A 24,564-nucleotide genomic window follows, 5' to 3' on the forward strand; every position below is an offset into this window, starting at 1 on the left:
GGCCTCTGGAGCAGTGGAAACCGCGTTCTCTGGAGTGATGAATCACGCTTCACCATCTGGCAGTCCGACAGATGAATCTGGGTTTGGAGAATGCTACCTGCCTGGAGAATGCTACCTGCATGAATGCATAGTGCCAACTATTAAGTTTGATGGTGGATGAATAATGGTCTGGGGCTGTTTTTCAAGGTTCGGGCTTGGCCCCCTAGTTCCAGTGAAGGTAAATCTTAACGCTACAGCATACAATGACATTCTTGACGATTCTGTGCTTCCAACTTTGTGGCAACAGTTTAGGGAAGGCCCTTTCCTGTTTCGGCATGAAAATGCTCCCCGTGCACTAAGCGAAGTCCAAACAGAAATGTTTGTCGAGATCAGTGTGGAAGAACTTGACTGGCTTGCACAGAGCGCTGACCTCAACCCCATTGGACACCTATGGGATGAATTGGAATGCTGACTGCGAGCCAGGCCGAATCGCCCAACATCAGTGCCCGACCTCACAAATGCTGTCGTGGCTGAATGGAAGCAAGTCCCCGTATCAATATTCCAACATCTAGTGGAAAGCCTCCCCATAGCAGCAAAGGGGGCGCCAACTCTATATTAATGCCCATGATTTTGGACTGAGATGTTCGACGAGCACATGTCCGCATACTTTTGGCCATGTAGTGTAAATGGCTTCTGTGGAAATATAAACAACTTCTTATTGTGGGTTGAATAAAGAGTCATTTAAATGTACAAAATGCACAGCACTTGAGGATTGTTATTTATTATTTTCCCTTTCTTCATGCTGTCAATATGAGAACTCCAATTTTCTTTTTACTTTATTAGGATTGAAACAATTTGGGAAGTTGGTGCTGTGATGCTGACAATATTGTTCAAATGTATATGAGATGTATCCAACAATCCCATTGTTATCACTATACAGTATATTCACTATTTTGTTGCCGGCCCTAAGACAAATTAGTATTTGAAATATCCTTCACTATTTAGTATATAATTCTGTTAAAATAGCAGGTGTATAAGATTTTTTTTTGCCTGTAGAGATTGTATGACACTATTGTGTAAATGAACTATAGAATACAGTTAACTTGATACTTGTTTACTTGAATGTGTTTTCTTTCATCTAAATGTTGAAAGACATTCATTTTCAGGGCTGAAATGCCACTCCAAAGTCTTGGAAAGTTAAATCAAGGAACACGGTGTGTGATAAATAACAGCATGTGTGAACTAACTCAAATAGAAACTGTGATTTTCTTTTTTTCCTTTATGGTTTCTGATATTGTTGTTCACTTTCTGTAAATGCATCATTTGTGGTGAAAAGGGAAATAGACTGTCAGATCTGTCTTTGGTGAATACAATTTTGAATAAATGTTTTAAAGGAATCAGGGTTTGATTTGGGTGATTTGTATTCAATGACACACATACAGTAATAAACAGTTACATAACATTTGTTATATAAATGATAACTGTGGATATTATCTTACACGGCACACAATATGACAATACAACTATACTAATGGAGTAATAGGCCTAGGTCTTGATTTGAATTGGTTATGATGAGGTCATAAAGACAGTTGTACTATGGTACGAACTACATGTCGTGGTCTTTTCAATCAAGGGGTATATTTCATTAGTTGAAATGACCAGACACGTACAGACTGTGGCTTTAAAAGGCTAAAGTAATATACTGTTATGTAATAGTAATATACTAGTAATGTAATGATGATCATGATGATGATCATACACTGAATAATCTAGTGGCATAGATAGGTATGTAAAAAGATCAAATTATATTTTTGATGGATGTAAGAAAAGAAAGTAGATTATTTATATCAATGTGACTTTTCTGGCAAAATAAAATGGAGTTTGAAAGAGAAAGAAGAAAAAAGCCCCTTCTTTATTCTCCCGAGTGGCGCAGGGGTCTAAGGCACTGCATCTCAGTTCTAGATGTGTCACTACAGACCCTGGTTTGATTCCAAGCTGTATCACAACTGGTGGTAATTGGGAGTTCCATAGGGTGACACACAATAGGCCCAGTGTCGTTAGGGTTTGGCTGGGGTAGGCCATCATTGTAAATAAGAATTTGTTCTGAACTAACTTGCCTAGTTAATTAAAGGTTAAATAAAAATAAAAAAATGAAACGGTTCTTGGGAAAGCCGGCTAAATCGTTTGTGGACGTTTGCTGCCATCTTGTGGTGAGATTTGAGCAGCACTTAATGCAAACTTCTCCCTTTCATCTGTGGCGATAACTTTGGGAGACACCACAAGCACCCCTGGGTTTTTCATTCCTATTATGAACCTTTACGGAAACAAAATAATGGTACTACTGTAGGCTATTTCAAGTCAATAATGGGTATGAATCGGTGATAGCAATGTCACAAGAAATATGAGATCAAATTCAACATGGGTGTTTTCTTGTCAAAAGTGTAGATACACAGAAATAAAGGAGCAGGGCAGGCCATCTACATACTATAGTTAAATATCTACCGGTATGTAGACTGCATCACAGCTAGCATTTCATTCAAATGTTGACCCAACTCTGGCCGATGCTCTGGCTGACAAAGCACCTGCAGAAGGTAAAATCAGATAAAACCATTCATACTTACATGACATATCCATATTTACCTCATTTCAACTTGTGTTTGTATATGGTAGCCTTATATAGTTGAAACCAGAGAGGAAAAGCCTCAGAGATGCTGTTGCTGAAACGTTGGTTGGCAACGAGATTTATGTCAGACTCCACCGAAAATCGAAGAGCGCGACTTTTTCAACAACATCCTTTCCTAAATATAATTATATCCCGAGGACAACAGCTACTGGCCAGGTTAGCTAGCGCCGAAACTGTTTTAAACTAGTTAGCTATCTGTATCTGGTTGCAAAATTGTTTTGCGGGTAAATTATGAATGAACTTTGTTACTTGCTCTCAGTGTCCATTTGTTAAACGTTAAATAAATAAAAGTCCGTTCTCTGCTTGCTTGCTAGCTAACGCGTTAGCTGAAGTTAGCTAACGACGATCTTACTGGGAAACATTTTTGCCAGGTCTCTAGCTAACTGAATACACAGCTGGCACATCCATGTTAATGGGATGCCAAGCGTGAGGAAGAAATCAAATAAAGGTAAGACAGAAAGTAAAAGTATTTATTTGTTTATTGATTTTCTCAAATCAGACCTGTTCAATCAATTATGTCAGTTCGATCACTTTCGCTTTCTTCCACAAAAGATCAACAGCTCTTGTTGTTTGGGCATGTTAATACCTTGATCGATTCATGTCGACTCCTTTGCCATTTTCCCTGTTTCCATCAATGTTATGCTTATTAAATTAACTTTCTTATTGCTCATTATTTGTCATAGGTAGAATCTTACTTGAACTACCTACCTGTCAATCAAAGGTAAGTGTGAAAGTGGGTGCTTGTGGGTGCATGCAGCAGGAGACAACACCAACATATCTGGAAATCTCTGCTACCATGGTGGTCATCATGCTTCTATTTTTTAGAGAACCAACTTAAAGTAACTGTTCTGTGTGTGTGTGTGTGTGTGTGTGTGTGTGTGTGTGTGTGTGTGTGTGTGTGTGTGTGTGTGTGTGTGTGTGTGTGTGTGTGTGTGTGTGTGTGTGTGTGTGTGTGTGTGTGTGTGTTGGTGTGTGTGTGTGTGTGTGTGTGTGTGTGTGTGTGTGTGTGTGTGTGTGTGTGTGTGTGTGTGTGTGTGTGTGTGTGTGTGTGTGTTGATGGTTGTTGAGCCAAGCACTGATAGGTTTTCATGTCAGCCCAAATTCCAAATATCTTTAAAAAAAAGTTTTACATCAAATAATGCAATTCATACACAACTACTATGTATCTATTTGAATTATCATTATGCTAGTTATCTTATTTTATTAACTACTTACATTGGTTTAGCTGGTTACATACTCAAGGATGACCTCGTCCTCCAAAATATTTACAGCAGCTGTGTGGAATGGATGGTATCGGTGTATAGTAGTAATGCAGAAAGCGGCGGAAGTAACTGGGTTGCTGGCTATGGTTGCTCCTGCTAGTTGGTTTGGCGCCGGTGGAGGGAGTTATTCCTGCAGCAGTTCTTCCGGTCGGCATTTTGTTCTGCAAGAGAAGGAGGAGAGTCTGAGTGGATCCCTTTTATCACCGCGTCAATAGTATTTCTGTTTTTCACATTTGATTGTTTTCCGAAACCCTTTGGAATTTAAACTCATCTTCTGCCGGTGTTGGGGATAAACCGGTGCAAGGACTGGTTATGGGAATGTTTGCCCCTCTCCAAGCATAGATGTTTGCAGTGAGAAGGAAGAACGAACCCTCCCGAACCGGATTATTGTTGTTATATTATTACTCGGAGGAGCTGTTCGAGCGATAGAACGGAGAGGGAGCTAGAGACACGGATCCAACCCCCTTGCAACCATTTCTTTTTATCAACACATCCAGAGGTAAATATGATTGTACAATATAGATTTAGGAGTACCATAACAAAACAATTCCGATCGGCTACACGGGTGTTGTTTATATTCAGTGAAACTGGATAGACGTTGTGGAATGCACCGATATGTGTTTTTAACATTTTATGTTGCCTTGTATCCGCTCATATAGGCGTCGGGTCGGGGTTACGCTTCCTCAGGCGAGTCCGAGGTCCAGTTAGCAAGCTAATAGGCCGATGTAGGCCATTGAAACTGAAAATAAAATCCTAATCCGCACGCGCAATCATGATAACAAACCAAAAGGGATGGTCATACGGTTGCAAAGGAATGATTATGTGTGGGCGAGTCAAGGCAAACATGGATTCGGTTGCAGTCTCGGTAGCTAACGTTGACTAGCTAGCCATAGCTAACTTTTGTTAGCTATCAAAGGTTAGAATAATATAGCTAACTAGCTGCTACAGTATGTGCGTAGTGTTACCTAGCTAGTTAACGTTACTTGTTAGCTATTTAGACAAAACCAACAAGTGCAACTTCAGTGTTTTCTCAGCAGGGTAATGTTTTCTGACGTTTTATGCTGGAGTCAGATGTTCTGAGAAATAGGCTCTTGCTATCCAATGCTACACACTAGCTAGTGGCTAGTATATTTTTTTGCAATGTCAACTAAACTGGTTTAAACGTTTGCCTAATAACTGTGCAAGCTTGCTATTCACCGTTTTGAGGCTACCAAATTGTACACATTAAGCATAATTGACCTAGTCGCTTATAAAGTAATAGCTGCATATGTATTATCCTCCAAGCTATCTAGCTAGCTACAATCTATCAAATGGAATCATCAGATACACCACAGAGATTTAACATAATAATTTGTGATGAGACCACCCCTTGTCTAGTTGATAACATGTTAAACATAACTATAGCTATTCCCTTTGCATAGGATTGGCAACTTCAACCAACTTAGATTCATTTGTTTACAGAGAAATTAGCAATCTATCCAATGTTGTAGATATTAATGTAACTTGATAAAGCAAATAAATATAGCTACCTTGCTTGGAAAGCTTGCTAGATCATCAGGAAAAGGGATGTGAAAAACTGGGTTATTGTAAAACACAAACATGTATAAATCAGGGCTATGTTAGACTATTGCGTAGCTGATGAAAAGAAAGTTGATTAAATACATTGGACCCTAATTGGTGTTGGGTGAGCAATTAGCAGCCTACTGTATCTGACCGATTACTGTGTTGCCAGAGAGAGAGAGAGACAGAAGTGCGGCTATGTTGTCAGCCAGAGCAGCAGAGAGAATAATCATGTCTGTAATCATGCATCCAGCTTGTCACAAGGTTATCCTTCAATCTAGGTGATCATAGTTAAACTATAGGTGAGCTAACTAACTATGTACACATCCAGCTAACATTACTCAAGGAGCAAGTCTCTGTTGCTGACTATGTTTAGCCTCCTGACTAGAAAATTATGCTTAGAAGGCCCTCTCAACTGACTTAGCCAGCAACATTAGCAAGTCAGCTCTCATTAACTAGTTTTTACTCTTTTGCACTGCTCTGTAAATTGGTGCTGGTGAATGAGGTAACTGACTAGGTTAGGTTGTAACTAGTCTAAAGATTCAGACCATACGGTCACTGTAATTAGATCTTCCATGTAAGGTCTGAATTAGAGGTCGGCCTATTATGATTTGTCAATGCCGATACCGGTTATTGGGGGACCCAAAAAAAAGCCGATACCGATTAGTCGGCCGATTTTATATATAAAAAAATATATAAAAATACTGTTTTTTTTTTTTTTGTAATAATGACAATTACAACAATACTGAATGAACACTTATTTTAACTTAATATAATACATCAGTAAAAATCCATTTAGCCTCAAATAAATAATGAAACATGTTCAATTTGGTTGAAATAATGCAAAAACAAAGTGTTGGAGAAGTAAAAGTGCAATATGTGCCATGTAAAAAAGCTAACATTTGAGTTCCTTGCTCAGAACATGAGAACATATGAAAGTTGGTGGTTCCTTTTAACATGAGACTTCAATATTCCAAGGTTTTAGGTTGTAGTTAATATAGTATTTATAGGACTATTTCTCTCTCTACCATTTGTATTTCATTAACCTTTGACTATTAGATGTTTTTATAGGCACTATAGTATTGCCAGTGTAACAGTATAGCTTCCATCCCTCTCTTCGCCCCTACCTGGGCTCGAACCAGCAACACAACGACAACAGCCACACTCACAGCAGCGTTACCCATCGCTCCACAAAAGCGGTGGCCCTTGCAGAGCCAGGGGAATAACTACTCCAAGTCTCAGAGTGAGTGACGTTTGAAACGTTATTAGCAGACACCCAGCTAACTAGCTAGCCATTTCACATCGGTTACACCAGCCATTAGGCTGATAGGCTTGAAGTCATAAACAGCGCTGTGCTTGCACAGCTTACGAGCCTGCTGCTACCTACCATCGCTCAGTCAGACTGCGCTATCAAATCATAGACTTAATTATAACATAATAACACAGAAATATGAGCCTTTGGTCATTAATATGGTCGAATCCGGAAACTATAATTTCGAAAACAAAACGTTTATTATTTCAGTGAAATACGGAACCGTTCGGTATTTTATCTAACGGGTGGCATCCCTAAGTCTAAATATTCTTGTTACATTGCACAACTTTCAATGCTATGTCATAATTATGTAACATTCTGGCAAATTAGTTCGCAATGAGCCAGGCTGCCCAAACTGTTGCATATACCCTGACTCTGTGTGCAATGAACGCAAGAGAAGTGACACAATTTCACCTGGTTAATATTGCTTGCTAACCTGGATTTCTTTTAGCTAAATATGCAGGTTTAAAAATATATACTTATGTGTATTGATTTTAAGATTGGCATTGGTGTTTATGGTTAGGTACAATCGTCCAACGATTGTGCTTTATTCGCAAATGTGCTTCTGTTAAATCATCCCGCAGCGTTGCATTGATTATATGCAACGCAGGACACGCTAGATAAACTAGTAATATCATCAACCATGTGTAGTTATAACCAGTGATTATGATTGATTGTTTTTTATAAGATAAGGTTAATGCTAGCTAGCAACTTACCTTGGCTTCTACTGCATTCGCGTAACAGGCAGGCTCCTCGTGGAGTGCAATGAGAGGCAGGTGGTTAGAGCGTTGGTCTAGTTAACTGTAAGGTTGCAAGATTGGATCTCCCGAGATGACAAGGTGAAAATCTGTTGTTCTGCCCCTGAACAAGGCAGTTAACCCACTGTTCCTAGGCCGTCATTGAAAATAAGAATATGTTCTTAACTGACTTGGCTAGTTAAATAAAGGTATTAACAAAATCTGCAAAATTGGCGCCCAAAAATACCGATTTCCGATTGTTATGAAAACTTGAAATTGTCCCTAATTAATCGGCCATTCCGATTAATCGGTCGACCTCTAGTCTGAATGGTAGGCAGCTGTGGTCAGAACACCGTGGAGATGGTGCGAAATATGGCTCGGACAATGTACCTAAAATCCAGGGATGTGAGTGGGCGCTGTACTCCTAATTATCCCATTATTCAAAACGATACACTGAGAAGACTGAAATTCTGCTTGTTTTTAATTGAACTGTCATTTATGTCAGCATGCTAGCTAATGCTAAAGCAGCCCATTGGATTTGACAACACTTCCAGTAACTACTCATCCCAATGCTAGGCGTTGCATTTTCACGGAATCGAATGGGCTACTATAGCGTTAGCTAGCCTAGCATGCTGCCAAAAACAGCAGTTTAATTAAAAAACTAGCACTATTCCAATCTTCTCGATTCACCATTCATCATTCCAGGATAATTAAGAGTGACATATTCCATCCTTGGATTGAGGTTGGTTTTCCAAGCCATATACCGCTCTGGCTGTCCACATTTGGGCATAGCACCATTCCGACTAGAGAGAAGAAATTAACAGAAGTCTGATTCTGTCAAGGTGGTAACTGGCTACCTAACTGACTAGATGGTTAAGCATCACTGGGATAAAGCAGAAATACAATTCAGCACCATTCAACTTTGCTAGCTAGATGGCTAATTTGGCCAATGCTAGGCATGTAGCTCAGTAGGTAGAGCATAGAGCTTGTAAGGCCTGGGTAGTGGGTTTGATTCCCGGGACCACCATACATAACATGTATGCACGCGTAATAGTAAGCCGCTTTGGGTAAAAATGTCTGCTAAATGGAATGTATTATATATGTTATTATAATATCTTAAATAGTTAGTTCTGCAGCTAATGCTAGGTAGTTACCTAAAAAAGCTTGTGTGCACACCGTAGCTAAATTAGCAACCTCATTATTTATGCACAATGTTTACTTAGTAGTACATGCAAATGATGGCAAAGATCACCCGTCTAAAATGCTGCCGGGAAGAGGACTTTCTTGCTAATGGAAACGTAGTATGTTGCTCGTTACTAGCTTGCACTTAATGCACGGATACCGTGTCTATCTTAACTTGAGTATATCTACTTTTTCAATGTTATCGAATTCATCTACCAAGTACACGAGCAAGCTAAATGACCCATTATCTGTTGGAAAATGTTGTGACTATCCCATATGACTGAAATTTGATTACAGCGTTGGCTTTTCATTTACCATTTTAGTCTACACATACAGGCTGCATGTCTGCTGTATTCATGGCAAATGTAGTTGTGTAAAAGTTTTGTATGGACGAGTTGATTATGGGGGAATGTTACTGCTTGAATGATGGTTATCGACCAGAAAGAAATACACATTAAAATAATAGTGACAACTATAGTAGTAGGAAATTTCCCATGAGCACCAACATGTGAATTTCATAGGAGCATATCAAATTGGGTGTCAAATGACAGATAAGAGTCTATAATTTTTTTCCGGTCAAACTGGTGGAAAAGGGTTTTAAGAAAACATCTATCAGAAAGTCTTAAACGGTATTAGAAATGCATCAACACATGCATGTTGAAGTAAAGATCTCTGCCAACTAATATCAACACTTATATTTGGATACATTTAGATACATTTTTCTGCCTTCTGTAAGTTTAAGGAACATTGCCATGTGCCTTGAAATCACGTTACCAAAAACCCACATATCTTAAAGATATTAAAAAAATGTCTCTCACTTATGAGGAGGGGGGATAATAAAAGTTCACAGAAGTAACAAGTAAAGGTAGACCTATCAATTAGTTAGTGGTTTTACTAGAGGTCGATGGATTTATGATTTTTCAATGTCGATACCGATTACTGGAGGACCAAAAAAAGCCGATGCCGATTAATCGGCAGTTCTTTTGTGTGTGTGTGTAATAATGACAATTACAACGATATTGAATGAACACTTTTTATTTTAACTTAATATAATACATAAAATAAATAAATTTAGTCTCAAATAAATAATGAAACATGTTGCAAAAACAGTGTTGGAGAAGAAAGTAAAAGTGCAATATGTGCCATGTTAAAAAAAAAAGCTAATGTTTATGTTCCTTGCTCAGAACATATGAAAGCTGGTGGTTCTTTTTAACATGAGTCTTCAATATTCCCAGTTAAGAAGTTTTAGGTTATAGTTATTATAGGAATTATAGACTATTTCTCTCTATACCATTTGTATTTCATATACCTTTAACTATTGGATGTTCTTAGCCTAATCTCGGGAGTTGACAGGCGTGATGTCATAAACAACGCTGTGCTTCAAGCATTGCGAAGAGCTGCTGGCAAACACAGGAAAGTACTGTTTGAATGAATGCTGACGAGCCTGCTGCTGCCTACCACCGCTCAGCCAGACTGCTATATCAAATATCAAATCATAGACTTAATTATAATATAATAAACACACAGAAATACGAGCCTTGGGTCATTAATATGGTCAAATCCAGAAACTATAATTTTGTAAACAAAATGCTTATTCTTTCAGTGAAATACAGAACCGTTCCGTATTTTATCGAAAGGGTGGCAACCCTAAGTCTAAATATTGCTGTTACATTGCACAACCTTCAATGTTATGTCATAATTGTGAAAAATTCTGGCAAATGAATTACGGTCTTTGTTAGGATGAAATGTTCTTCACACAGTTTGCAATGAGCCAGGCAGCCCAAACTGCTGCATATACCCTGACTCTGCTTGCACTGAATGCAAGAGAAGTGACACAATTACCCTAGTTAATATTGCCAGCTGACATGAATTTCTTTTAACTAAATATGCAGGTTCAAAAAAATATACTTGTGTATTGATTTTAAGAAAGGCATTGATGTTTATGGTTAGGTACATTAGTGCAACAATTTTGCTTTTTTTTTGCAAGTGTGCTTTTGTTAAATCATCTCCTGTTTGGCGAAGTAGGCTGTGATTCGATGATAAATTAACAGGCACCGCATTGATTATATGCAACACAGGACAAACTAGTTAAACTAGTAATATCATCAAACATGTGTAGGTAACTAGTGATTATGTTAAGATTGATTGTTGTTTTATAAAATAAGTTTAATTCTAGCTAGCAACTTAGCTTGGCTCCTTGCTGCACTCACGTAACACGTGGATTGCAATGTAATCGGCGTTCAAAAATGCCAATTACCGATTGTTATGAAAGCTTGAAATAGGCCCTAATTAATCGGCCATGCAGATTTAATCGGCCGATCCTCTAGTTTTTATTGATATCAATTTTGTTTATGAATTATTAAGTGATTAAAACAAAAAAATCTGTTACCAAATCAGTAACGGAATTTCAGAAAATGTGGTAATGGAATTTTTGCAATTGAGTTGGCTACAATAGAAAATAATAGTAGTCACAAACCACAGTTGGGTTCACAAGTTCGGACAGTAGAGTACAGTAAAGAAAAGTAGAGTATAGTTCAGTACAACACAGGAGTTCAGTATGGTACACAGTAGAGCACACTAGAGTTGAGTACACTATAATCTACTGAATTGTACTCTACAGTACTGAACTATACTTTACTATATTGTACTGAACTCTACTGTTCTGTGCTGTACTCTACTGAGCTCTACTGTTCTTTGCTGTACTCTGCTGAGCTCTACTGTACTCTACTGAGCTCTACTGTGCTGCACATGGATGTCCAAACTTGTGAAACATAAAGCTCTATGATTGGTTCAGATTTGGTACGGTCAGGACCAACCAAATTTGGTCTTGTTTGGGTGCAGAGCTCATTAGAATAACAGCATAATTATTAGAATATTTATTCTTGTGTAGAATAATACCCAAATATGCAAAGGAGGATATTGCATATTTATACCTTTTGTGTACCTTTATAGGACACATCACCATGAACAGAATGACATTCATATTTATGCGTTTGTTAGGGCTGACCCCATTTAGTTGATTGTTTGGTCGATAGGCTGTTGGTCGACTGAGATTTCTTTAGTCGAGCAATCATAAATATATATATATATTTCACGGCGCACTAGACAGCCGTCTGATTCATGCTTGTCTCAGTGGACTAATCCATTGCTGAGGCCACAGGGATGGAACAGTCCATCGCTCTGACATATGCTACTGAAAATGTATATGGTTATATTATTTAAGAACAATGGTGCAACACTAATAAAAAATATATATTTTATAACAAATGCGGTTTTCCCCGCATTGGATAGCGGTTGCTGTCTGCGGTTCTGAAACAATCTTTGGGACGCTGTTGAATGGCCACCTTTTCCAAGACCATGTTGCTATGTGCATAATAGCAAAGTTAACCAGCATAATGGTGTTGAGAACAATGCGGCGGAGGCAGCAGTGGAGTGAGGCCTTTTAAATGTCTATGAAAACTGAGGAGAGAGGAAACCCCAACTTAATTAGGTCTATAATCAATAGCCTATCTGTTAAATGTGCCTGGCTTTCTAAATCATATATATATCTACAGAAATAAATATAAATATGCTTCTGTTGCGTATTTGAGTTTGTTTAATAGCCTACTGATTCCGTGAGCTCCAAGCCTCACGACACTGCAACACGCAAAAGCAATTTCACAAGTTTAAAAAAATCAACTCTTTGCTAGGATTTATATCTCTGGTATAGGCTGCTTTTAATTTATTTAGTGCTGTTTACACTGTTCCAAACGGTCAGAAAGATTATCATATCGTAATCAGGGCCTATAATTAACACCCACCAAATGCAGGTAGATTTTGGCATTGGTGGGTAAGATGTCTATTTCACCAGCCACGTTGGCCGGTGGTCAGGGCTCCACAGTGGGAGCATTTCACTCACATTTGTGGATAGAAATAGTCAAGTGTGATCACATTTATAGTCAAATAAATGCTGCTGTAGCTGTTTTCAAAGTATTTCTGTTGCTTAGTTTCATAGCTGGTAAATTAATTGCACAAAATCAAAGAACTACAAATCCTATATAGCCTATTCCACCTCGCTCTGCAATGCTGGGGGCTGGGATAAAAAAAAAAATATAGGACAAAACACACATCACGACAAGAGAGACACCACAACAATACATAAAGAGACACCTAAGACAACAACATAGCATGGCAGCAACACATGACAACACAGCATGGTAGCAACACAACATGACAACAACATGGTAGCAGGACAACACAATGTTCAAACATTTATTGGGCACAGACAACAGCACAAAGGGCAAAAAGGCAGAGGCAACCATATATCACGCGAAGCAACCATAACTGTCACTGTCCATGATTGAGTCTTTGAATGAAGAGATTGCGATAAAACTGTCCGGTTTGAGTGTTTTTTGCAGCTCATTTCAGTCGCGGGTGTTGTATGTGGAGGATGAGGGCTGCAGTAGATATTTCAGATAGGGAGGAGTGAGGCCTAAGAGGGTTTTAAAAATGAGCATCAACCAGTGGGTTTTGTGCCTGGTGTACAGAGATGACCAGTTTACGGAGGAGTATAGAGTGCAGTGTTGTGTCCTAAAAGGAGCATTTGTGGCAAATCTGATGGCAGAATGGTAAAGAACATCAAGCCGCTGGAGAGCACCCTTACCTGCCGATCTATAAAACACGTGAAGAACTAAGGGAAATATTCATTTTCAAAGCGCTGCGCACAGGCATAAAAGTTGGTCTAATTTACTTGAAAGGAAAGTCTACTGAAGTGAGACTTTGTCCTTGTATTTCTTGGCTATTTACATTGTTCACAAGCTAGGTTGTTTCTCTAAGTTTGAGATCAACTGCTGGGGAAGAGAAGACAACACTTGTAATAGTCAGACTCAAATCTCACAGGCACAAACATGACTCGAGTTGTGCTACCACGATAACCTACCTGAACATTTCTCTGTGATATTTTAGTTAAAAGTCTTGGGTCAAAAAAATTAATTGTATCAATATACACACATTACTTCTTACTAGTAATATATTTATTGTTTTAGAAACATTACAAAGCATGCTCATCAATTTTCTTTGTTTGCGTTTTCATGGTGTAATTTTAGTGGGCTGGTGGACCAAAACATTTATTTTATGCTCCGATTATAACCTAACAGCACCTGTTTGTTACACAATACGCACGCAGCTCTCGCTCCTACACCCTCCTTTTCTTGACCTCCTTCTTATTGTTATTATTACAATTGTAATTACGATCATTGTTATTATAATAATAAGTAATGTCATTATAGTAGCCTTGTATAACCACCATCGAGCTGTATGGCCTAAGAGGGCGTCGTACAATCATTTATTCGTTCATGTCATCACGCAGCATACAAGTCATTCATGTTTTGAAATGCAATCAAGTATTTTAGTTTACAAATGATTTACCAAAGGGATTCTCGAATAATTAGCCAAAGCAACAAATGAACTGCAACATGTCAGCAATTGCATTCATGGATGCATGCAACTGTTTTTAGTCTTTGCAGTAATAATTGCATTTAAAAAATCCCCGTTAGAACAGACTCTCTGGTACACGTAATTTATTTAGCATTATTTACACTGTTCCAATTAGAGGTCGACTGATTATGATTTTTCAACGCCGATACCGATTATTGGAGGACCAAAAAAGCCGATACCGATGTTGATAAAAAAAATTTTTTAAACTGTCTTTGTAATAATGACAATTACAACAATACTGAATTAACAGTTATTTTAACTTAATATAATACATCAATAAAATCAATTTAGCCTCAAGTAGATAATGAAACATGTTCAATTTGGTTTAAATAATGCAAAAACAAAGTGTTGGAGAAGAACGTAAAAGTGGAATATGTGCTAACGTTTCAGTTCCTTGCTCAGAACATGAGAACATATGAAAGCTGGTGATTCCTTTTAACATTAGTCTTTAATATTCCCAGGTAAGAAGTTTTAGGTTGTAGTTATTATAGGAATATTTCCCTCTATACCATTTGTATTTCATTAACCTTTGACTATTGGATGTTCTTGTAGGCACTTTAGTATTGCCGGTGTAACAGTATAGCTTCCGTCCCTCTCCTCGCTCCTCCCTTGGCTCGAACCAGCAACACAACGACAACAGCCACCACATCGAAGCAGCGTTAACCATGCAGAGCAAGGGAAACAACCACCCCAAGGCTCAAACAACTCACCCCAAGGCTCAGTCTAAGGCACTCGCTGGCTCAAGTAATTTGTGTGTCTTAATTATTTAACCAAACGGTGTGTTTAAAGTATCAAACAAGCTCAGTGCATATAGTTGAGTTTATATGGAAAAATACACCAACAATTGGTCGAAAGAACAGACTACTTTCGGGCGACCAAGATTTCTTTGTAGTGCAGATCAGGGACACATGATGACATTCTGTTACCGCAATTCCGTTACCATGTGTAAATAAAGTTCACTTACTCTCGTTCAATAACCAACGGAGATTTTTTGAAAGCCATTGTGTCATGTTATAGAGGACACCCCATTCTTTATGCAGACATTGTTGAATCTTACTTCAGAGTTGAATTCAGAGCAGATATTTTACACATTTTTGGAAAACATGAGCACAATAATCTGAGGGAGATTTTAAGGAATTATTTTCCCAAACTTTTCATCTGCTCAGTTTTTCCAGTAAATGTGTTTTTGTCAAATGTTCAGTGTAATTTGTTAAAAGTAGTCCTTGTGCAGAGAGTTGTATGATTTTGTTAAACTTTGAAATCAATGGGTTTTGTTTGGCATACAATTTAAATGGAATTCAATTACCATGGAATTGCCCAGTAGCTAGCTGCAAATTCACAGTTAGGGAGCATATCTGTTTTTTTTGTTTCCTGATTTCGTTTTCTGTTTTATTTTTCCAGGTTTCAGTTTCCGCTCTCAAAATCACACTTAAAAAATAAAAGGATGTTCTTAGTGCACAACAATACTTAAATCACATCAGAAGACCACAACAATTGAAGAAATGTTGTTTTTGGGTGGAGTTGCACTTTAATTCAACTGTACACCAACCTGAGGTGGTTGTTTGGTAAGCAATGTTTCTGTAGTACTCGTGATTGAGAAGGTTTTTTGGAAAGCCTTTCCATCTACCAGAAGACTTGTCAATACATTAGTCACTGCTAACGGCTATAGAAAGTCGTAGACAAACGTGCACTCACAGACAGGGGCCTTTCCTCAATTGGATTTGCTCATCTCCTGCGTCCACTCTCGGACCTCTCTCACCTCATTTTGAAAAAGGTCAAAGGTAATAAAAACGAATGAAGTTAGTTATGCAAGACATTTTTATAGATAAAACAATAAGTAGAATATGTTTTTTGAAGCATGTGCATGGTTTTCTCCTCTGTGGCAGATATCATAACTTCTCTGCGGTAGGACACATATTTTATAGGGCGCTACATATAAAGTCAAGTGTTTTCAAGAAAATCCTGCAGCGCCAGAGAAATTGCCTCCCTTCCCTAAACCAGATAATCCTATATGCTGCTTGCTCGTCTACCTTCCTACCCAACCAGCACAGCTTCAGAGTGACCATGAGCATTTGGGTCCGGAGAGGGGTAGCTGTTTTCATTTACGCATGCATGGGTTCACACCTCTTCCTAGGATTATCAAGGTACTACCCCAGTAACCACTGCTAATAGACCTGTGCCATGTCAAGTCATCTAGGCCTAATGCTATGTGTTGCCGTTCCTGGTCTCTACTGTCAGTCTGGTGTTGAGCATGCTATAGGGATATAATTACTCCTCTTGTTGCCTTCTCTGACAGTGGCTGTCTTGTCGGTGGCCAAGGATAATAGTAGTGAATGATAATGAGGTGTTTCGTCTAACTGCAAGAAGTGCACACACTTTTAAAATGCACTGGGGTTCACTCAGTCCTACTCAAAAACACTCTCCGCGTGCTTCAAAGCCACTGCATTATCAGTAGGAAAGGATCTGACTATTTTGTATGGGCTGTTTTTGATTACACCCCAGGAACTTGTCAGAGTAAGGGCACCACCAGTACTGTACTCAGTTTTCTTCAATTCCTTCTCCCCCACTGATGCATGTCTGCTAATGTGTTCTAGTGTGTTTTCTCTAGCAGCCATTGAACAATTTCCCCAAGTAGCCTATTTCACCATGCGCACAACAAGTAGCCTATTTCACCATGCGCACAACAAGTAGCCTATTTCTCCATCTGCACAACAAGTAGCCTATTTCACCATGCGCACAACAAGTAGCCTATTTCACCATGCGCACAACAAGTAGCCTATTTCACCATGCGCACAACAAGTAGCCTATTTCACCATGCGCACAACAAGTAGCCTATTTCACCATCTGCACAACAAGTAGCCTATTTCACCATGCGCACAACAAGTAGCCTATTTCACCATGCGCACAACAAGTAGCCTATTTCACCATGCGCACAACAAGTAGCCTATTTCTCCATCTGCACAACAAGTAGCCTATTTCACCATGCGCACAACAAGTAGCCTATTTCACCATGCGCACAACAAGTAGCCTATTTCTCCATCTGCACAACAAGTAGCCTATTTCACCATGCGCACAACAAGTAGCCTATTTCACCATGCGCACAACAAGTAGCCTATTTCACCATGCGCACAACAAGTAGCCTATTTCACCATGCGCACAACAAGTAGCCTATTTCACCATGCGCACAACAAGTAGCCTATTTCACCATGCGCACAACAAGTAGCCTATTTCTCCATCTGCACAACAAGTAGCCTATTTCACCATGCGCACAACAAGTAGCCTATTTCACCATGCGCACAACAAGTAGCCTATTTCTCCATCTGCACAACAAGTAGCCTATTTCACCATGCGCACAACAAGTAGCCTATTTCACCATCTGCACAACAAGTAGCCTATTTCTCCATCTGCACAACAAGTAGCCTATTTCACCATGCGCACAACAAGTAGCCTATTTCACCATGCGCACAACAAGTAGCCTATTTCACCATGCGCACAACAAGTAGCCTATTTCTCCATCTGCACAACAAGTAGCCTATTTCACCATGCGCACAACAAGTAGCCTATTTCTCCATCTGCACAACAAGTAGCCTATTTCACCATGCGCACAACAAGTAGCCTATTTCACCATCTGCACAACAAGTAGCCTATTTCTCCATCTGCACAACAAGTAGCCTATTTCACCATGCGCACAACAAGTAGCCTATTTCACCATGCGCACAACAAGTAGCCTATTTCACCATGCGCACAACAAGTAGCCTATTTCTCCATCTGCACAACAAGTAGCCTATTTCACCATGCGCACAACAAGTAGCCTATTTCACCATGCGCACAACAAGTAGCCTATTTCTCCATCTGCACAACAAGTAGCCTATTTCACCATGCGCACAACAAGTAGCCTATTTCACCATGCGCACAACAAGTAGCCTATTTCACCATGCGCACAACAAGTAGCCTATTTCACCATGCGCACAACAAGTAGCCTATTTCTCCATCTGCACAACAAGTAGCCTATTTCACCATGCGCACAACAAGTAGCCTATTTCACCATGCGCACAACAAGTAGCCTATTTCTCCATCTGCACAACAAGTAGCCTATTTCACCATGCGCACAACAAGTAGCCTATTTCACCATCTGCACAACAAGTAGCCTATTTCTCCATCTGCACAACAAGTAGCCTATTTTACTTCACATTGGATTTCATTAATTGATGTTTCTATTGCTCCTGTTTCGTTAATGGAAAATGCCTAGGTCATATTTCTAATGCAAGTAAAACCTTGAGCTGCTGCCTGAGTGAAAGTTGTCAGTGAGTGTTGTATGAGTTTTATATCCTTGTACTAACCAGTGTAACCCTCTGTATCCTGTTGCACTACTTTCACATCTGTGTCATTCCCCTCAGCCTTAGCTTAACAATGGTGCCTAATTAATATAGCCCCGTTAGTTCATCCCTGAGAATTCTTCCTCCATCACTTTGACTTTTGATATGAAAGCCCCTGATTCTATGTTCACCAAGGCTTTGGTTTAACATGCGCCGGCTCTTCTGAGCAGTGTTGCACATTGAGGAGTGTTGTGTGATATTGTGAATTGTCCATCTCTCGTTGCCGCTGGCTGTTCTAATGAAGCCCTCTGTCTTCTGCAGCGGTCGGGAGATGTGAGGAACAGTCGGAGAGCGACGACATTGAGCAAACCTGTGCATCGACACGACTCCCCCACCCCCATTTTCAGCATGAATGGGGATATGCCTCATGTTCCCATTACTACTCTTGCTGGGATCGCTAGCCTTACAGACTGTAAGTATTACACTGCCACTCACATATTTACTGATATGGTGGATTCCTGGAAAGCAAGTGAAACGATGCTGGTGGGGCCAAGCTATTTTTGATGTACCGAGTCTACTGACATTTATTCCCGCTGCAAGCTTTTTTATACTAATACATCTTTAGTATACAACGCTGTTTTCAAAATGTATACAATCCTTTAAACAATAATACATCACAACCATTTGCTTGCTTTATGGTCAGTGCTGCCTGCCGCAAAGCCCGTTTATTGGTATTTAGATTATTCATTTACCAAGTTAGCCAGATTTTTTTTAAATGGAGCTTTGTTTGATTACTCCTTTTTTCCCCTTGTTGTAATGAAGCATTAATGTTCATTACATTAATATTGCAGTCTTGGTATTTAGGACACTCCTACAACTGAGTATGATTGATGGCACTTTTCCATAGCCCTTGCTTTAGAATGGCATTGGTAGTGGAATATGATGTATAGTGCCCATATCAAGAAAGTATCCACCTTTGCACATTTTGTTGCCTTAGTGCCTCAACTTTCAATGCAATTCATTACACAGTGGTTAAGTGTCCACGCCTGGATGTAAATGTCTCTGGGTTACAAATCTAGGCAAACATTCTGTGCATGCGTGGCACGTGTTTACATTGTTCGTGGCCATTTGCCTGAGTTTGACAGTTCATAAGGTTGTAGCTAGTAGCTAGGTAGCTTGAATACAGATATGACCTCTGACGACGAGCCACAAGGCTGAAACATTGGCACAAAATAAACAAGTGTCTTTGCAAGTACAGTGTGCCAGGGCATCGTTTCTTTGAATTATTACTCAGGATTTCCTATCCACCTGCCAAACAGTCACTAGATTTGAATTTCGCTTTTAGGTTTTCTCTCAACGTAATGTCTTTATCAGACTGCAGAAGGATTTGCTCTATTATTTAGCCTCTGATTTTCTCTCTTAATTTTCTTTTGATCCTGCCAAGTTTACCGATAACAAGCATACCTGTTATATGATGCCGCCACCACAACAGGTGTGGACTAGAGTCACATGACTTGGACTCTAGTCTGACTGGAGTCACGTTTGAGCCTCAAGACTTGGGATTAGACTTTGACTTGAGACTGATGACTTGAAATGATTTGGCCAGGTTTTGTATAACGTTTTGCCACTCATTTTGAGGAAGGGTCTCGGTGGATTACTCGCCACTCAGCCAGAGACCGTAGCAACAGCAACTTGCAACAGATTGGCTAGTGGAACGCCCTCTGATTGGACCAGCAAACTGTCATATCCACACAGGTCTGGTGAGCTAGCCAACAGATTGCTGATTTGCTGTACAGTGCAAATGTTAAATTGTAGGGAGGGAGGATTGCCATAAATGGGTAACACTTTATCTGGATACTCCATCTGTAGATGCTCTACAGACTATCACTTCAACTAACTAACTAACTATCTAGTAGCCCTAACCTTAACTTTTACCCTTACCCTTATTCTAAGTGTTACCCTAACAAGCAGTTGCTTATCAACAAGTAGTTTGTTGATGGTATCCTTCTGTCTTTAATATTATTGGTGATCAAGAATATTAAAGACATGCTCCGCAATTTTGGCGACTAGTAAGTACTTTTAAATTTCCTGCTTTGGGCTGGATGTGCCAATGTGTCGTTCATACATGTGCCGAATTACTGTCTTACCTCAATTAGCCAGATGGAAAAAGTAGTTTGCCAGGCGCCCCCCGGCCCAGAAGGCGGCGGGGGTCTTGCCCTCCCAGGGGTCAAAATGTTTTGCCAAAGTAGCTCTATTTTGGTGGCCTCTGGTACATTCTAATGGCTTGATTGCATCCAAAATAGGATAAATAGCGAAATGATTTACTTCCCAAATTGGAACAATTTGTTGGGGTATTGTGTAGAAAGACATGACTTTACAATTTAAATGACAAACTTTCAGTGTATTGTTAGTTGTTTTGGATATCATCTAGGCCTATTTGATCAGGACTGCTAAGCCTTTTTAAAAACATTTAATCTGTCTTTTCTTGTTTACAGTTTTACTGCAAGATATTAATTGCCACAATAATGTTTGCTCTTGAAATTATGTAATTATCTTGAAAAATCTATTAAAGGTCAAATATATAAAAATAAAAGAGTTATATCAGTCTTAAGTATTATATCTTTCTGATTTGCATAACCTAAATGATTGAAACATTTTACATTTAGGTATGGTTAGTTTTTGCCTGGTTCCGTTTTGTTCTTTCCCGAAATTCTGTTTTCTCCATTGAGTTTTTTCCGGGTTTATGGTTTTCGCTCTAAAAATAACACTTTTTTATAGAACATCCACTGTTGTTGTTTTTCTATGTCCACAACAATGCTTACACCACGTCAGGAGCTAACGTTTGAGGCCTGGAAAAAATTTAAGTAATTTTGATTTTTGGGTGTAGTTGCCCTTTAATTAAAGTGTGCACCTAGCACGAGGCTGTTGTTTAGAAGTGTTTTTCTAGTGCACGTGATGGCCGAGTTTGCAAAGGAAATACCCACTGGATTGATTAAAATAATAAATATATCCTTCTGCCAGGTAAGCATAGGCTACTTTGTAGTTCATATTTAAATGTGAAGGTTTTGGGAAAGCCTTTCCATCTAACAGAAGACTGTTTTCATTCGCATCATCGCTAACGGCTACAAAAAGTGGTAGACGTACACACCAGACACAGACAGGGGCTCGTTGCCTCTTTAGAAAGTTGCAGGAAATATGAATCACTGATGCGTTCTGTTCATGTCTTATGACAAACTTGGGCAAATTAATTAATTGTCAATACATTTACATTGCCTTAAGGAAGTGTTCACACTCCTTTACTTTTTCCACATTTTGTTGTTTTACAGCCTGAATTTTGACAATACCCCATAATGTCAAAGTGGTATTTAGATTGTATAACATTTTTGAGATTAATAAAAAATGAAAAGCTGAAATGTATTGAGTGAATAAGTATTCAACCTGTTATGTTATGGCAAGCCGAAATACTTTCAGGAGTAAAAATGTGCTTCACAAATCACATAATAAGTTGCATGGACTCATTTTGTGTTCTGTAATAGTGGTTAACATGATTTTTGAATGACTACCCCATCTCTGTACCCCACACATACAATTATCTGTAAGGTCCCTCAATATAGTAATGAATTTCAAGCACAACGACCAAGGAGGTTTTTCAGTTCCTTGCAAAGAAGGGCACCATTTGGTAGATGTGTAGAAAATAATCGTTGCTAGTAGCGCAATGACTGGGAGTATATGGGTAACGCTTGTAAGCAAATCTAACTCTAACTTCCTTCATACTTGACACAGACATAATCTGACACATCTGACTTTGGGGAAGTAGATAAAAGGGCCTCATTGCCAAAGTATCCCTTTAAGTAATATTGCAGAAAAAATGGCAAAGAAATGTACTTTTTGTTCTGAATACACGTGCCATGTTTGGGGCAAATCCAACAAGGCACATTGAGTACCACTCTTAATTTTTTACAGTATGGTGGTGGCTGCATCATATTATAGGTATGCTTGTCGTTTTTTAGGATTAAAAGAAACTGAATAAGGGCCTCCCAAGTGGCACAGCAGTCTAAGGCACTGCAGTGTTGCTGCGTCACTACAGCCTGGTGTTCCACAAGGAGTCGTGATCTAGCGACTCCTTGTGGCGGCACGGGCGCCTGCAGGCTGACTTCAGTTCTTGTATGTATGTATGTATGCCATTTAGCAGACGCTTTTATCCAAAGCGACTTACAGTCATGTGTGCATACATTCTACATATGGGTGGTCCCGGGGATCGAACCCACTACCCTGGCGTTACAAGCGCCATGCTCTACCAACTGAGCTACAGAAGGACCTTAGTTGAACAGTGTTTCCTCTGACACATTGGTGCAGCTGGATTCTGGGTTAAGTGAGCAGGTGTAAAGAAGCGCGGTTTGGTGGGTCTTGTTTCGGAGCATGACGCGACCTTCGCCTCTCCCAAGCCCGTTGGAGAATTGCAACAATGAGACCAGATCGTAATCACGAATTTGGGCTAGAAAAGTGGGGTAAAAATTACAATAAAAAATAAGAAATCGAATACTGCTAAGCACGGGCAAAATCATTTTAGTCTTCTTTCCAACAGACACTGGGAGAAAAATGTACCTTTCAGCAGAACAAGTTCCTAAAACACAAGGCCAAATATACACTGCAGTTGCTTTCCAAGATGACATTAAATGTTCCCGAATGGCCTAGTTAAAGTCTTGACTTAAATTAGCTCGAATCTATTGTGAGACTTGAAAATAGCTTCGATCAGCAACCAACTTCACAGAGTTTGAAGAATTAGAAAAATAATAATGGGCAAATATTGTACAATACAGGTGTGCAAAGCTCTTAGACGTACCCCAAAAAACATACAGCTGTAATCGCTGCCAAGGGTGTTTTTAACATGTTTTGTCTCCAGGAGGTTGAATACTTATCAAGATATTTTTCATATTTAAAAAAAAAAAAAAAAAGTTTTTTTTTGTGTAGATCGTTGACCAAAAATTACAATTCAATCCATTTTAATCCTATTTTGTAACACAACAAAATGTGGGAAAAAAGTAAAGGACTGTGAATACTTTCTGAAGGCACTGTAGTTAATTCCCTACTAAGGTCAATACATTTAAAAAATATATTGTTGAATTCCGTTTTAATGCCTGGATTCCGCGAGGGCCCTAATTATCATATTTGGACCAAAATGAGGCTCTCCTCAACTTATAGTTTCTGTAGTATTGATTCTTCATCGAATGCTTTCATAAGTTATCTGCAGATACTCGCCAAAAAGCCTAGGCCTACCAATAGCCTATGAACGGCTCTCTCACCGATTCAATTCGGTAGGCTATACTGACTGACGAGACGAGAGTCACTCACTTTAGCGTCACTGTATGGCAAGCCCTGACATCCTAGGAAAGGACACCTAAGAAATCCTTTTGTTTACTAACCACATCAGTTTTACTGGGAGGGAGAACAGACATGACACTTTCTCCCTGTCCTCGTTCGCTTTGTGACTGACAGTCGCCTATCCTATCAATAGATTGCTAGAAGATGCATATCGTTCATTCTGGGGGGAGAGGGTTTGACGGACTAGCGAAATATACTTTTCTAAGTTAAAAGTAGCCTAGTTAATATGAAGTGGAAAAGTAGCTGGCTGAAAATGAGTCTTATCGGCTGATTATGGAAAACACTTGAGTTTGAAACCAACTGTTTACTGAAAGCTGTGCTGCGCCATTTTCCCCCACGTGGGCAAGCCCCCTAGCCATTATAGTTCCAGCCAATGAGCATCATCCCCTCAGTATTTGAGTGACAGCAAGCAAGATTCCCACACAGCAGAGTGCGAGAGGGAGAGAGCAATGACGTAGATACAGAGCAATGCCGCAGATATAGTTGAAGTCGGAAGTTTACATACGATGTCATAAGGTGAACGCACCAATTTGTAAGTGATGTCATAAGGTGAACGCACCAATTTGTAAGTCGCTCTGGCGTCTGCTAAATGACTTAAATGTAAATGTACCTTAGCCAACTACTTTTAAACTGTTTTTCACAATTCCTGACATTTAATCCTAGTAAGAATTCCCTG

General features: G+C 39.3%; 1 protein-coding gene across 4 annotated transcripts in view; it reads left to right on the forward strand.

The window, feature by feature from the left end:
- Positions 1–3,365: 3,365 nt before the first annotated feature.
- Positions 3,366–24,564, forward strand: part of LOC124048756 (nipped-B-like protein B) — a 52,007-nt gene continuing 30,808 nt past the window's right edge. For 2 of the 4 annotated variants that reach the window (XM_046369812.1, XM_046369813.1), the window contains exons 1-2: positions 3,366–3,383; positions 18,828–18,978. In XM_046369812.1, coding sequence (XP_046225768.1) covers positions 18,915–18,978 — 64 coding nt within the window. In that variant the 5' untranslated portion in view covers positions 3,366–3,383; positions 18,828–18,914. Of the gene's footprint in view, positions 3,384–4,016; positions 4,424–4,821; positions 4,841–18,827; positions 18,979–24,564 lie in introns of those variants that run through there. The other 2 variants (XM_046369814.1, XM_046369815.1) reach the window with 2 other exon arrangements.

The sequence above is a fragment of the Oncorhynchus gorbuscha genome, linkage group LG11, assembly GCF_021184085.1.
Source record: "Oncorhynchus gorbuscha isolate QuinsamMale2020 ecotype Even-year linkage group LG11, OgorEven_v1.0, whole genome shotgun sequence".
NCBI classification, from domain to species: domain Eukaryota; kingdom Metazoa; phylum Chordata; class Actinopteri; order Salmoniformes; family Salmonidae; genus Oncorhynchus; species Oncorhynchus gorbuscha.